At 43.2% G+C, this 17,134-nt stretch overlaps 1 protein-coding gene across 1 annotated transcript in view; it reads right to left on the bottom strand.

The window, feature by feature from the left end:
• Nucleotides 1-17,134, bottom strand: part of LOC139445203 (leucine-rich repeat serine/threonine-protein kinase 2-like) — a 137,775-nt gene that overhangs the window by 17,155 nt on the left and 103,486 nt on the right. Inside the window, exons 38-53 of the mRNA XM_071226334.1 lie at nt 14,014-14,143; nt 13,317-13,379; nt 12,097-12,193; nt 11,735-11,789; nt 10,031-10,165; nt 9,369-9,527; nt 7,572-7,660; nt 7,031-7,131; nt 5,508-5,608; nt 4,903-4,974; nt 3,736-3,821; nt 2,913-3,040; nt 2,329-2,435; nt 1,517-1,590; nt 594-657; nt 310-375 (exon numbers count right to left, since the gene is read on the bottom strand). Coding sequence (XP_071082435.1) covers nt 310-375; nt 594-657; nt 1,517-1,590; nt 2,329-2,435; nt 2,913-3,040; nt 3,736-3,821; nt 4,903-4,974; nt 5,508-5,608; nt 7,031-7,131; nt 7,572-7,660; nt 9,369-9,527; nt 10,031-10,165; nt 11,735-11,789; nt 12,097-12,193; nt 13,317-13,379; nt 14,014-14,143 — 1,527 coding nt within the window. The remainder of the gene's footprint in view (nt 1-309; nt 376-593; nt 658-1,516; nt 1,591-2,328; nt 2,436-2,912; nt 3,041-3,735; nt 3,822-4,902; nt 4,975-5,507; nt 5,609-7,030; nt 7,132-7,571; nt 7,661-9,368; nt 9,528-10,030; nt 10,166-11,734; nt 11,790-12,096; nt 12,194-13,316; nt 13,380-14,013; nt 14,144-17,134) is intronic.

The raw sequence follows: 17,134 nt of genomic DNA, 5'->3' as shown, positions 1-17,134 counted from the left end.
ATACTGACCCAAAACACCTTCAAGTGAGTGAGTGAGGATGATTTTCTGCTGGTTTTAGCAATAATCAACAATATACTGGCTGGGGATGCCAGAAATAGGTTTCACACATTGATACCATATGGGGAATAGAACCCAGGCCTTCATCATGACGACGCAAACTCATTAACCACTAGGCTATCCAGACCAAAACTCTTTTGAGGTAGGTCTAATGACTAACTGATGTCTGAACTGTTGAGAGATTGCCCTTGCAGATGACCTTCAGTCTTTTCGCATACCTCTATTGTGTCCTTTATTGAAACAGATAACTACCTCTTGTCGCAGCATCTTGTGAGGATGGACATCACCAATGGCAGCAAAGACTTTGGCAGCAACAACCTAAAACATTTTCATTATTTCAAGTACCGTATTTTCTTGAGTATAGTGCGCACCCATGTATAATGCGCACCCCCCTCTAGCGGGTTCAATATTTTGGAAAAAAAAGAAATTTGAATATTATGCGCAGAAAAAATTTACACTGTAACCTTTCAGCGAAGTCCGGCAAACGAACGGGTGCTGAGAAACTCCTAATGATATACTTGCCCATGTTGACCTACCTGGTTCTTGTAGATGGCCCTGTAGACGGCCCCGAACCCTCCGTCACCCAGCAGGTACTCCGAACTGCAAGTAAACATACGTCATAGGCCACATGTAATGTTTTATGTCCTAGATGTCATAAAAAAATGACACGGCAAAGAAAGGGTGAGGGTCGCCAACATCTTTCACAACTATATGGGGTGGGGTGTGATGGGGGGTGGGGGTGAGGCAACATGGACAAATGAGAGTACTATTTGTAATAAGTAGGTCATAGATTAGAACAATGTGTGTGTGTGTGGGGGGGGGGGAGCTGTGTGTGCAAAATGCATCCCTCCATTTCCCAAAAAATACAGAGTCAGAGTCCCCCATCATTCTTGCATGCACACAATTGTAAATATATAATCTTACATTTCTGTTAAAAAGATATGCACTAGTCTTTACAAGTCTAATACATTTGCAAAGTTTCATGTAATAAATTTGTTGGCACCAAAAACAAACCCAATGTTTTGCCTTGGAAAAAGAAACGATAAACAAAATTAAAAAATTCAGGAACACTGAAAAGCACTAGTTCAGAACTAGCCTGATATGTATGCAAAGTTACATGAAGATATATTAAACCGTATATAAGTTGTGCTCTTGAAACAAACCCTGCCTCATAAGATCACATACAAATTGAAACTAAACAAGGGCCATAACTCTGTCATATAATAATTCTTTTTTTTTCAAACTTGACAACATATTCATGACATATGTATTCCAAATGTCATCTGAAGAAACTTTAAATTGAAATAGCATGGATGGACGGATGGACAGAGCCCAAACTTCAATGTACCCCTCACACGTGACGGGGATAAAGGTCTGTGACCGCTCATGTGCCACCAGTGTGATGCTAATACCACTGATCACTGCTGTAGATAGAGGACATATCAACCCCTCCACTAACCTTTCCTTCAGCTCAAACTGTTCACAATCCATGTGGAACTTATCTTCCAAATCTCTCAGCATCACATCTGGTGCCTGGGGGGGGAAACAAGAAGTTGTACATTTGCCACACATCATCTACAGGTCCTTCTAAACACAAAATATTCTGCCATATATGCTTATGTTGACTCATTCAATATTCATCGGGTCAGAGTCAATCTTATCTCAAATCTGTTCATAAAGAAAATGATGACATGGTTCAAATTCCCTGTATCCTTGTGGCAATGGCATGTTTAAAATTGTTCTGGAATGGTTAATATAAATTCCTGGTGCCTTGTCGGCTAATTTTTAAGGCTTATAAATTGAAATACTCTATGGCACTGAATATAATATATTTTATGAAGCCGACAAAAACACCAAATACAGTGAACCATCGTTACAACTCCATTCACTGGAAACAGCATGGGGCGCTCATCAAGAATTTCCCTAAAAAGCATTTATTTCGGGCATGAAGTGATTGGTGGACTGCGCCAACTCACAGTTATTTACAGCAACCATGGTCAAATTACAGCTATTGATGCCTTGAAACGTACTTTAGTTGACAAAGAATAGATACATATATCATAAATGTTAAAATGTTAAATGTGAATCATTAAAAGTCATATTTGTTGTTGTTGACGATTAATTGTCAACATAAAGTTTTCGTGATCACGAGAACGGGAGCCTCTGCGGTGACTGGTCAAATTGTTCCAAACATTAAAATTATCCAGCAATAGCCATCAGCTGTACCAAAGTGCAATGCTGAAAACATGTAGAAATGTAGAAATAACTCACCAGATCAGCCAGCTGGACAATATCTTCATGGTACGGACATTTGATGACATCACTCCTCTCGGACTGTCGTAGCAGGTCCTCAAACAAAAACTTGTATGGCTCAGTCCCTGGAGAAAACAAACATACATCAGCATGTTTGATAATTATGCAAAACAATCGCACAACCACAAAACAATTGGCTTCCACCACCCAAAAAAACTGTGTTTTTAGAATAAGCAGGTTTGTTTACAAACAAAAGATAAATCCGGTCACGTGATATGCAAATGATCTGGTTGGTTGGTTTGTTGTTTAACGCCGCACTCAGCAATATTCCAGCTATATGACGGCGGTCTGTAAATAATCGATTCTGGACCAGACAATCCAGTGATTAATATCATGAGCATCGATCCACGCAATTGCATCAACCAAGTCAGCGAGCCTGACCACCCGATCCTGTTAGTCGCCTTTTACGACAAGCAGTGTCGCCTTTTACGGCAAGCATGGGTTGCTGAAGACCTATTCTACCCCGGGATCTTCACGGGTCGATATGCAAATGATGTTGCGACAGTGTTGTAATGCTAAGTCATTGCTGTGCCGGAGTGTACCTTTACACTTGACACAGGGGACAAACTTCTCCAGGAGCTCCCTGCCGAGGATGGGGTCGATGCTGGTTAATCCAGGGTACCACTCATCTATGAGAGCATCGATGTGGTCAGCCATAAAACCCATTAGTCTGCAACAGCAACAGAAAGAGTATTTTCTAGACCTGGGAGGGTAACTCGTTACCCGCGTCCGGTGGATCCTGTGTTGGACCCGGTACCCACAGGACTACCCAGACCCATGGTTAGTCACATGAGATATTGTATAAGGGCTGCAACAATCAAAAAAAATTAATGGCGACAACCCTTTCTACACAACTGTATTTTCTTGGAAATTATTTGTTTTATATGATCTGAGTGTGAACAATGTAGTCAACGAATTTAATTGTGGGTACCCGGGTTGGGTTGGGTAATTGGGGGTTGGGTACCCTGAAAGTAAATTTGGACCTGGTATTTTCCCTATTTCCCTATTGATTATTAATACAGTTGATTCCTGTTTGTGCATAAACTATTCATCAACTTGAATGCTCCTATGTCAATATTTTATAGATACATTTTCAAAATGAAAACATGCAAAGTAGGCTTGACGAAAGAAAAATGAGGCAGATACATGATGTTTTATATTTCATTATCAAAAAGTGCTTTAGCTGTACATAAGAGAGACCTGGTTGTTATAATGCTTTTAATGCTAGCTGACCATATAATATGGTTTGCCTGATTTGGAAGGAACAAAAATAACTGTTCACATATGATTAATTTCCACTTTTTTGGTTTGGAACAAGAAGAAGAAGAACCTAATCATAGCAAAAGCGTATATCTGTGAACCTACTGGTATCCATGCTGTGAGGCCGGCACTGTGATGTACAGCTCCTCACACTCCTGCTGACAGGTAGCATCCACCAGGAAGAAGGCAGTCTGAAATAGTACACTGACTGGGTGAGTTGATGGATGGGAGGGTGAGTTGATGGATGGGAGGGTGAGTTGATGGATAGGGGGGAGAGGAGTTGATGGATGGGAGGGTGAGTTGATAGATGGGAGGGTGAGTTGATGGGTGGGAGGGTGAGTTGATGGATGGGAGGGTGAGTTGATGGGTGGGAAGGTGAGTTGATGGATGGATGGGTGAGTTGATGGGTGGGAGGGTGGGTGGTAGCATCCACCAGGAAGAAGGCAGTCTGAAACAGTACACTGACTGGGTGAGTGAGTTGATGGTAGGTGAGTTGATGGATGGTACATGGGTGAGTTGATGAATGCACAGGTGGATTGGTAGGTGAGTTGATGGGTGGTGGCTGTGTGAGTTGATGGATGCACAGGTTGGTGCATTGATGGGTGAATGAATTGATGGAAAGTGGGTTAGAAAGTGGGTTGGAGAGTTGATGGATGCACTGGTGGATGAGTTGATGGGTGGATATGTGGGTGAGTTGATGGATGCACAGGTTGGTGAGTTGATGGATGCACAGGTGGGTGAGTTGATGGATGCACAGGTTGGTGAGTTGATGGATGCACAGGTTGGTGAGTTGATGGATGCACAGGTGGATGAGTTGATGTGTGGATATGGTGGTGAGTTGATCGGTGGTAGGTGGGTGAGTTGATGGATGGGTGAGTTGATGGATGCACAGGTGGGCAAGTTGATGGATGCACAGGTGGGGTGTTGATGGATGCACAGGTATGTGAGTTGATGGATGCACAGGTGGGTGAGTTGATGGATGCACAGGTGGGGTGTTGATGGATGGACAGGTATGTGAGTTGATGGATGCAGAAGTATGTGAGTTGATGGATGCACAGGTAGGGTGTTGATGGATGCACAGGTAGGGTGTTGATGGATGCACAGGTATGTGAGTTGATGGATGCACAGGTAGGGTGTTGATGGATGCACAGGTGAATGAGTTGATGGGTGTATATGTTGGTGAGTTGATGGGTGGTGGGTGGGTGAGTTGATGGATGCATAGGTGGATGAGTTGACGGGTGAATAGGTAACCTAGAGAGGGATCATAGTTACATTTGACCACCTGACGAGGATGCCCTGTCTCCAGTACTGAAGCTGCGGTTGCCTCGTCAACTGCATCATGGTCTGGAAAATACATGAAATGAAATATTGGTGCAGGCAGATGTGAGTGTAAATCTGTTCCCCTGAACATTTGTTCTAAAGAAATCGATATACCAGGAGTTTTGTTCCCATGGATGTTTTTCCCTGGTCATATTGTTCCACGGGGACAAAACTGCCGAAATGTTCTTTGGGAACATATTCACACTGATACAATCTGACTCATCGGGAACACTGCAAAAGTCAAACTGAAATGATTATTTCTTTACATTTATATCACACCTATAATTTGTTTGTTTGGTTGTTGTTTAACGCCGCACTCAGCAATATTCCAGCTATATGACGGCGGTTCACACCTATAAATAACCCCAAATATTTTCAGATTTGCTTCTTATTTGTATACCGGTAACACATGTTTTTTCATTACATTTTCAGAAAAAGAAAATTTCATTTTTTTTCTTCATATTTGTATAAATATATTTGTATACTGACGTAAGCATAGATAACAAAGTGAATTGGTTCATTTGATGCAAGATTGGTGCAGCCAGTGTGCAACTGACCTCGGTGACGTTGCTGTTGGAGAAGACGATGAGGCGCGTGATGAGGCGGGACCAGAAGCCCAGGGGGGTGTACGGCATGGAGTATATCCGAGATATCTTCTCTGGAACAAAAGACAACTGACAAGATGAGATATTTTGGCAAGGATGTGCCAAAAAAGGACAAAGAATAAAGTTACCTACATAGCTGAAATATCCCTGCCTGTTCTCTTTCAATTACTTATAAGATATGTTACATATTAATTACTGATTTATTGATGGAATTATTTGTGATTAATGTCACTTCACTAGTTCAGTCCCATCACCGTTGGGAGTGAGTGAGTGAGTGAGCGAGCATAGTTTTAAGCCGCTTTTAGCAATATTCCAGCAATATCACGGCGGGGGACACCACAAATGGGCTTCACACATTGTACCCATGTCGGGAATCGAACCCGGGTCTTCGGCGTGACGAGCGAACGCTTTAACCACTAGGCTACCTGACCGCGCCCACTGTTGGGAGATTAATGTGAGAGGCAGGCCAAAAGAAATGCAGATCTTTAGCAGTTTGTGAAAAACCAGCATGGTTTTGATGTCGTAAAGACTTGGGGAATTGGGGACACACACCAACAATCAGCAGATCCTGGCAGACAAGGGAGAAGACTCTGCGCTGCATGTTGTGAATTTCATTTGGCTTATCCACCCATTTATAGCCATGAGATACTTCTTATTAAGCTGCTATAGTAATGTCTTTTGAAGTTATGTTTATAAGAACATTTTATTGCAAGGAATTAATCATCACTGTCCATGAAAGAAAAATTCACAGAAATTCTGCAAGTACAAGAAATGAATACATTAAATAAATGTTCACAATTTAGAACGGAAATCAGTTGGTGCATTAGTCTCTCTGCTTGGAATAATCTCCCTCTAAAACTGAAACAGTCTACATGCTTTTCACTCTTCAAGTCTCACCTAAAAAACTCATCTGTTCCTGATTGCCATCAAGATAAACTTTTTTCACTGTGATTGTGCGCTTCGAGCTTGCATTGTGCATGGGGTATGTGAGATAGAAGCTGACTATTATTATTATCCATGAAATAAAAAAGGAAAATAATTCTTTGTCTTGTTTGTCATTTTAGGCTGTAGTGAGCATTATTTCGGGGCATCCAGGTACTCATGAGTGATAGAGAGGTTGATATTATGAGCAACATTCCACCAATCCAGTTACGTCTTCCTTTTACAAGCAGTAGAGAGCTTGTTGACTATTCCAACCTGGGACCCCCCAGTTTCATTCTTTATAAAGGACCGGTCAATTATTACAGGGGTGGATGGGTCAGAGGAAAAGAGGGTCTCTTGGCTACGGTCATAAAAAGTAATATACATATTGGATGGGTCATGAAAAAATGTACAAGGACTTTGGGAGAGTCATCCCAAAATATGACAAGTATTAGGGGAGGGTAATTATTTTCAATACATATGTTCATAAAAAAACCACCACCCCCTGTAATAAATGGCCGGTCCTCCAAAATGTCAACACCTTGTAAACCTACCATGCTTGGCAAGGTTGGGCATTTTGAGGGCAGGTTTTTGTTCAGGAAGACGACAAGGGACCAGTAACTCTTCCTCATTCCTTGGTAATGCAATCTCAAATCTGAAACAAGGACATGAAAATATGTAAATAAAATATCTTCCCACCCACCCCTTAGAAATCAAATGGGGGGGGGGGGCATATGGGTGGCCCAGTCGTCTAAGGCGCCGCAATTCACTGTGCAAAGTTGCGCCCCTTGGGCACGCCAGAAACCTATGATTGTGGGTTCGAATCCCGGTTCACCCTGATTATGATTATGTTTCTTGGTTTGTCAGCACCATATACCCGTGCTCGTGGGTTTCACCGAAGTGGTAAACGTCTGAGACCTGCATCACTTGGGGCTTTCCTCCCACATTAAGCTGACACGTAGTGCTATAATACTGCTAAAAATGGCGTTAAACCCAACTCACTCACTCACTCACTACTCATGCCAGGATCCACTCACCATGGGTTTGATTTCAAAGTCGAGTAAACCTGACTTACTACAATGATTTTTGACTTACTTCTCAAGGAGTCTGAGGTACTGTGGTATTAGGCTGTTGGGGAAAGATTCTCCCCGGAACAGCAAGTTGACATCACTCTTCTTCATTATCTGTAAAAAGACGAATAAATTTACATTACAAGAAGACCAAGGTGGAATATGTCTTCAGCAACCCATGCTTGCCGTAAAAGGTGACTATGCTTGTCGTAAGAGGCGACTAACGGGATCGGGTGGTCAGGCTCGCTGACTTGGTTGATGCATGTCATCGTATCCCAATTGTGTGGATCTCAATAACTGGATTGTCTGGTCCAGATGCGATTATCTAAGACCGTCGTCATACAGCTGGAATATTGCTGAGCGCGGCGTTAAACAACAAACAAACAAACAAACTTTATAAGAAAATATCTTGTGAGGATGCCAGGTCAGCATGGGACCCGAGTATCCCTTGTCTTGACAGATACACAAACGTTATCTCAAAGTACTCTGATTTATTCATATAGATTACCACCTCATCGTACTGACACAGAATACCAACTGAACTGGTGTTGTGAAGCAGCCCATGTATCATGAACAATACTGACTTCACCAAATTCAATTTTGTATCTCAACTCTAATGTATCTCTTGTGGGACAGTTAAGATGAAAAGTGTGCATGGGTTAAAAGCACCAAACTTGTACACTGAACCATTCGAAGATTTCCAGATATCACTCCAGCTCAGCAGTGGCACTGCTGGTAGAAAATCCAAGATGGCATTCTACATAGCTGAAATCTCTAATGATGTCAATCTAGACGCAGTATATCAGTAGGATCTCAGTATGATGCTGACAAGATAGGTTGAAATTAGGATTAGAACCAATGTTACTCTGCACGGCCTTATATGACCATCGGTGGTACCACCATGATGTTTCTACAGCTTACTGTGCATACAGGCATCATCATAACCATGGCAACTAGCCTGGCATCAACACAGCGAAATACAACGCATGTGGCGAATGTGCTTTGGCTCTAACAAAGTCTGGGTTCACTTCTAAGTAATACAGTCGTGCCCCGCTTATACGGACTTCAGATATCCGGAAACCTCGGTTCCCGGACGATTTTCATTCAAAACGAAATAATTACTATATAAATTTACCCATATATCCGGAAATTCAGTTTCCGGAACCGGATTGTCATTTTCATACACAAAACACTGAAATGCACACAAAATTGTCTCACTTATCCGGACAATACACTGCCGCTGGTGGTAATCCTTTGATTCGTGAGAAGTCAATTAACCAAGTGACACTGAGTTACGTTTGAGACGAGCTTGTTTATTGTACATGTAATCCCCTTCGATAAGTATAGCGTCTGTGGAGGTCAGAGGTCAAAGTTGTGTAAGTATGGCCTGTCAATCAGCGAAACGTAAGCGACACGCAGTTACAGCACGCGAAAAAAGGGAAATTTGTCTGTTTAAAGAAAAACACCCGTCAGCAAGTTTAGAAACCATCAGTAAGCATTATGGCACAGAATTTGGACATACCATAGGAAAATCGACAATTGGTGACAGTTCAAACTTCCATGACAGACTTTTTGAAACGTGTATGAATAAAGATTGAGTGGATGTATATGTTTGCTCTGTTATCTGTCATGAGTTGCATAACTGAAGGGAAGTAACTCTTCCAGTAAGAAGCTGGTTTCAGTTATACGGAAATTCGTTTATACGGACGAATTGTGAAATGACGCAAGAGTCCGTATAAACGAAGGACGACTGTAACCTAAAAGACAAAGTGAGAGCATCAAAATAATTTCAAAAACCAAGATTTAGTTTCCTCTTAATTACCCCAGTTGCATCGATGAATGGATTGATATTTCTGACAGTGACCACTTGGGCCATCATGCGACACAACCAGCCGGGGTTGATGAAGTAGAAGTCTCTCAGCTGCAGCGCTGTCTCGTTGTAGTGGAGCAGGACCCCGCCCTCATGGAGGAACCTCACAGCCTGAAATGGAAAGGGGAGGTTACTCTACTTTCTTATAAAGACTGTGAAAGCCTGTTGTCAGGCTGGTAGCCACTGAAAGTCGGGATGAAGTGAGTATGATGAAAGTATATTCACAGTAAAGTGCTGAATGTGGCATTGAGTACATGGTTCATGCCCACTTCAGGTACTATCAGCAGGATGCTTCTTTGATTTGGGATTCTCTTCTTTTTTTTTTAAATCACTCGCCCCAAATTTAATTGCAGTGTTTTCTTTGGGGAATGTTTGTAGAAAATGTTTTGTAAGAATCAACAAGACAATAAATCTCTGACACATGACATCTTTATGAAATTGGTTATGAAAGGCACCTTTTGAATTTTATTTTGAAATCACAAAACACAAATTTAGTGCAAGAGAGTGTTAGCTGAACAAAATGCAGTTTGGCATGAACTCATGGTCAGGCCCAGTGACTTGAGGAATTGAATGTCATTGTTTCCCAGAAGTGTATCCCACAATCCCTCTGTCACCTGCTGTAGTTCCTCCTCCTCGTATAGGTCCAGGCCTTCGTTCCGAACTATCTGTACCAGCCTCCCCTGTCGGATAACTGGGTAGCGGATGCTTTCCAGGGTCCTCGCCTCCTCTGACAGAAGCTCCGCTAGGCGCTGGAATCACACATAAAACACACACATAACACACACAGAACAGACATGTGGACCAGACACGAAAGCCACATGGAACACATACTGAACAGACACATGGAATGTACATGGAACATACATGGAACACACATGTAACACACATGGAACACAGATGGAACACATATGGAACACACGTGGAACACACGTGGAACACACATGGAACACACGTGGAACACACGTGGAACACACATGGAACACACGTGTAACGCACGTGGAACGCACGTGGAACGCACGTGGAACGCACGTGGAACACACGTGGAACACACGTGGAACCTACGTGGAACACACGTGGAACACACGTGGAACACACGTGGAACACACGTGGAACACACATGGAACACACATGGAACACACATGGAACACATGGAACACACGTGGAACACACGTGGAACACACATGGAACACACATGGAACACACATTGAACGTACATGGAACACATATGGAACACAGATGGAACACATATGGAACACACGTGGAACACACGTGGAACACACATGGAACACACGTGGAACACACGTGGAACACACATGGAACACACGTGTAACGCACGTGGAACGCACGTGGAACGCACGTGGAACGCACGTGGAACACACGTGGAACACACGTGGAACCTACGTGGAACACACGTGGAACACACGTGGAACACACGTGGAACACACGTGGAACACACATGGAACACACATGGAACACACATGGAACACATGGAACACACGTGGAACACACGTGGAACACACATGGAACACACATGGAACACACATGGAACACATGGAACACACGTGGAACACACGTGGAACACACATGGAACACACATGGAACACACATTGAACGTACATGGAACACATATGGAACACACATTTAACACACATGGAACACGCATGTAACACACGTGGAACACACATTGAACGTACATGGAACACACATGGAACACACGAGGAACACACATGTAACACACATGGAACACACATGTAACACACATGGAACACACACTGAACGTACATGGAACACATATGGAACACACATTTAACACAGATGGAACACACATGTAACACACATGGAACACACATGGAACACACATGTAACACACATGGAACACACGTGGAACACACATGGAACACACATGTAACACACATGGAACACACGTGGAACACACATGTAACACACATGGAACACACATGGAACACACATTGAACGTACATGGAACACATATGGAACGTACATGGAACACACATTTAACACAGATGGAACACACATGGAACACACATGTAACACACATTGAACTGACATGGAACACATATGGAAGACACAGTGTTTATACAGCCTAACCTCATGAACAATCATATCCAATACAGTTGATACCATCTATCTTAAAGTCCCTCCCTGATTCATCAAGAAGATCCAAAACGAAATATTCTTATGTGATCAGACATATTATCTATAATGTCAGTGTTGCCTTAACAACACTTCTGGTCATTTGTTCTTCAAATATAGGTGGAATTCCACACACACATCAACAACAATCACTATCAACCTACCACATAGCTAGCTGGAACCTTCTGACCCATAACCAGCTGACCTCTGACCTTGTAACTGAAAACAAACACGAGCGCATACAACACAGATTAAGAGTGAGTGAGTGAGTGAGAGAAAAAGTGTCAACAGTTCCACATATCAAAATGTCAATCTATGCCAGTAAAATTCCACCTAAATGGTTATTGATCACTTTTACATAGTTCTGCAGGTTCAATACATTAATGTTATCACATAAGAACTTTCCATTACAAATAACTCTAGGTCCATTGTCTTTGTTATGATCTTGTAAGTCTGTGTTCATTATTGGGGTATGTTATGCCAAGTTCAGTGTATGTGTAAGGCTAGAGGCTCTGATAACTCCTACCTATCAATGACCTCTTTCACCCGTCTCCGCAACCTCTCCACCTCCAGGTTCTCCTTGGTAGCATCAACAACAGCCGTACAGTTAAGCTCGGGGAAACCTGGGAATATACAACAGCTATACAGCTGAGTTCTGGGAAACCTGGGAATATGAAACAACCGCCGTACAGTTGAGCTCGGGGAAACCTAGTAATATACAACAGCTATACAGTTGAGTTCTGGGAAACCTGGGAATACGAAGCAACCGTCATACAGTTGAGTTCTGGGAAACCTGGGAATACACAACAACAGCTGTACAGTGGAATTCCTGGAAACCTGGGAATACACAGCAATAGCTGTACAGTTGAGCTCGGGGAAACCTGGGAATATACAACAGCTATACAGTTGAGTTCTGGGAAACCTGGGAATATACAACAACAGCTGTACAGTTGAATTCCTGGAAACCTGGGAATACACAACAATAGCTGTACAGTTGAGCTCTGGGAAACCTGGGAATACACAAGAACAGCTGTACAGTTGAGCTCTGGGAATAAGCAACAATAGCTGTACTGTTTAGCTTGGGGAAACCTGGTAATATACAACAGCTATACAGTTGAGTTCTGGGAAACCTGAGAATACACAACTACCGTCGTACAGTTGAGTTCTGGTAAACCTGGGAATTCACAACAGCTGTACAGTTGAGCTCTGGGAAACATGAGAATACACAAGAACAGCTGTACAGTTGAGCTCTGGGAATAAACAACAATAGCTGTACAGTTTAGCTTGGGGAAACCTGGTAATATACAACAGCTATACAGTTGAGTTCTGGGAAACCTGAGAATACACAACTACCGTCGTACAGTTGAGTTCTGGTAAACCTGGGAATACACAACAACCGTCGTACAGTTGAGTTCTGGTAAACCTGGGAATACACAGCAACAGCTGTACAGTTGAGCTCTGGGAAACCTGAGAATACACAACTACCGTCGTACAGTTGAGTTCTGGTAAACCTGGGAATACACAACAACAGCTGTACAGTTGAGCTCTGGGAAACCTGGGAATACACAACAACAGCTGTACAGTTGAGCTCTGGGAAACCTGGGAATACACATACAAACACAAAGGGGATTGGCCTGCACAAAGGGGATTGGCCTGCATGAGGAATGGAACTTGAGTCTTTGGCTTGACAAGCAAACGCCAAAACCACTAGGCTTCTCCACTGAAAGATTCCACTACATGACTGACCTGGTTTCTTTGAAAGCTCATACAGTTTGGCTTCCATCTCGTCAATCTGGTCGGCTGCATGCTCTGGAAACAAGACATGAACAGGTGTCATCACTTTCACTCAACAAACCTTTTAACTTTCACTTTCAAACATATCACTGTCAACTCACAATTGTCAAATAATACTAACCACAGTGGCAGATATCAAGGAGACTATCTTTGGTAGCTAGGTCTCTCGGACAACATCGTAGTTTTACTGAACTATTTGGCAAGTTTAGTCTCAAAAACAGATGTTAGGAATGAGGACAGTTCATTGTTGAAGATTATTTTATGTCATTTCCACAACAGAATTGATCAGCTGATGTCTCTTTCTGATTGTAAAACATACATTGTTGTACATTTGCGGTATGTGCAATACACAGAGCATCCCACTTTTCAGGCAAATTGGCAACAAAAAAATATCATTATTTCGTGCAAAATTGGAATATTGGAATTGGAATTAAAGTTCTTATTTTCTTAAATTCAGACGAATTTTAACAATGCATTCAATTATAATGTCTCCTCCCCCTCATTGGTCCTGTTATGTCAACAAAACAACAACATTTTTTATTTCTTATAGTAAGTAACATGAATGGGGAAATTTGTCATTCCAATTTGGGAATAGTTTAGATATCTACTGCTGATTTGGGAGATAAATCGGCCTCTGAGAAGGTCTCACCAGGATCCAACTTGTCAAAGTGAGTCCCGACAACGATGACTGGACATCCCGGTGCCCGGAAGTGGATGTTGGACAGCCAGGGTTTGAGCCCGTCAATCTCCTCCGGCCCCTTGCTGACATCATACACAACCTGGCAACACACATAGTATCGGTCAGCTGCCTTTACAAGCTGTGGTATCAACGAAGACAGGGATCACATGGATTTCAGTTTCTTTATTCTTCGAATGCGATGTTTCAGAACAGGTGCTGGTAACTTAATTATGCAAGTTTTGTTTCTTTGTTTGTTTGTGGTTTAACGCCGCACTCAGCAATATTTGCATTTAGTACTAGCGACTAAATGTTTTTATTGCAGGTATATCATCTTATGTTTACAATTTTACTTACTTCCTGCTACGTCATCGCACGCGCGTGTCCTCGGAAGTTACGTAACCATCTCGTGGTAACGTAATCACTGTTTTTTTCATTACGTAACCGTCTCTCCTCTTCACTTTCGCACAGCTGTCAATCCGTGGTACATCGCATTGTCGCTCTCCGCTTTCTACGTTTTCTCTCATCCTTCAATACTACATTCGCAGACGTTTAGTCATACCTTTCTCGCAACCGCCGATAGACCTATCTTATAGCTTCGCTGACGTTTAGTCATACTCCTATCAAAACCGCTGATAGATCCATCTGATAGATATGCCCGCGAAAAGAAGAGCCGCCATCAACCATCGCTTGGTCAGGGGGGCCAAACAGGCACGAGTTGTCACCCCACCCCCAAGAGAGGTGAACGGGATCACCATCGTGCCAAGCGCTACAGTGGACGGTGAGTTACAATATTCCATAAATAATCGTGTATCAATACCATCTGGTATTTTGGCTTCCACTGCGCCCGTGCCCAAACAAACTGATCACGTTTTGCATAATAATCAAACCGCATCAGTAGCGCAGCAGCTGCAACAAATCTGGGCGCTCTTGGGGCAATCGGGGGCCAATAACATGGGCCAACAACGTAGCACCGACAGTGCTGACATTCCTGCGCTTTCTCTCGATGCGTGCGGTCCAGGTGGGGTTAACCCGCCTTTTCAGATCGAGGCTCACGGTGACGTGTCACTACCGAACACGTCAGCCAATGAAAATCGTCCGTCGGGGGAATCCCTCGTCTTCAACTCAGAGTTTATCGATGCACACGTCAAACAACAAACCAGGGAAAAGGTATGGCGAGGTGAGTATGTGGACATCGGGACACTTCTACCCAACGACGCGGGCACCGAGGACAGCGAAGCGCTAACTATGGTCACAGATACTGCAGGTAAGGTACTATTAAAACCTGTCAAAGCGCCAACGAGGAAAATAACACTGGGAAGCTGGACATCCGCTTTCCATATTTACATGAACATATACCTTGCCAAACATTTCAGCCTACGGATAGTGCAAAGCCTATTATCGTACATGGAAACAATCCGTTCAGCGGCACTTAGATGTGGACCGGATGCCTGGTGTCTATACGACCAGCAATTCCGACATAGGATGGCTAGAGACCCTCTACGACAATGGGACAAACTTGACGGTGAGCTATGGCTAAAATACATGATCCCGCAGTCGGGGCGTCAACAGGTAGGTGGTACTTTCGGTCAGCTGACTGCTTCAAGTGTTTCAGACCCTGTACTTAACCTATGCTACGCATTCAACAAACCTCATGGGTGTAAAAAGTACAGCTGCGCGTACTCCCACATATGCAGTAAGTGCGGCGAAACAGCTCACGGGGCGTCGACCTGCTTTCGAGGACAGGGGGTCACACGACCCCCCCTCTCAATCAATAGCTCAAGCTCACGCTTTAATGGCACAAGCCCACGCTTTAATGGCCCAAGGCAGTCAACCAGAGGAACTAGAGGTAAGGTCTTTGGCTCCTACTCCCGTCAAACTAGATAAGTTAACACCATGGTTGTGTCGTTATTCTCAGTTAAACGCAGAGGATGCGCAATATTTGCTCGATGGTTTTACATTTGGTTTCCAACTCGAGTTCCAAGGTACACGCCATAGTCGGCTAGCAGGTAATTTACAATCCGAAACCCATAAAGATAGGAGGGACATAGTTAGACAAAAGCTTAAAAAAGAACTGGATCTTAACAGAATGGCAGGACCGTTTAGCACTATCCCCTTTGTTAACTTGCAAGTATCCCCTGTAGGTCTAATCCCAAAGAAACAGGCAGAATCACAACAATGCCAAGGTGAGAAAGTCGATGATTTCCGTCTAATTCATCATCTGTCTTATCCAAAAGGAGGGTCAATTAATGACCACATAGATCCGCAAGCATGTTCAGTCTCTTATGCCAAGTTCGACGAAGCTGTACAGATGGTGCAACACTTGGGAAAGGGAGCACTGCTTGCAAAGTTCGACATCAAGTCAGCATTCAGAATTATACCAGTGCACCCGGATGATTTCGAACTGCTGGGTATCCAATTCGAAGGTAAATTTTACTTTGATAAATGCTTACCATTTGGATGCTCGATATCATGTGCTATTTTTGAGACCTTCAGCTCATTTCTCCAATGGTGCATAAGTCAGCGTATCCCAGCAATACTGATTATGCATTACCTTGATGACTTTCTGACGGGGGGACAGCAGGGCACAACACAATGCCAATCCTATTTGCAGTCTGCATTAGAAATGCTAACTCATCTTGGTATTCCCATCGCCCAGGATAAAACAGTAGGTCCAGTGTCTCAACTTACATTTCTGGGCCTCGAAATAGACACGCTAGCTATGCAGGTGAGAATACCGGAAGGTAAGATCAGTGAAATCACAGCCCAAATTCAGCACATACTCGCCACATCAAACTCTAAGGCAACAAAGAAAGAATTACAGTCACTCATTGGTAAGCTCAATTTTGTGTGTAGGGCCATCCCAATGGGTAGAGCATTCTGTCGAAGACTCATCGACCTCCTCTGCCAAGGTAAGCAACCTTTCCATCATATTCGAATCACAGAATGGGTAAAACAGGATCTTCAAATGTGGCTTACATTTCTCACGAACTTTAATGGTGTATCAGTATTTCAGGACAAGCTGTGGGTGGACAACTCTCACCTTCAGCTTTACACAGATGCAGCAGGGAGCATAGGTTTTGGGGCCTACCTT

This window comes from Haliotis cracherodii, unplaced genomic scaffold (assembly GCF_022045235.1).
Source record: "Haliotis cracherodii isolate W230 unplaced genomic scaffold, xgHalCrac1.p SCAF_6, whole genome shotgun sequence".
Lineage (NCBI taxonomy): Eukaryota > Metazoa > Mollusca > Gastropoda > Lepetellida > Haliotidae > Haliotis > Haliotis cracherodii.
The sequence above is the reverse complement of the archived record's forward strand: the minus strand, read 5'-3'. Positions and strand labels throughout refer to the sequence as shown.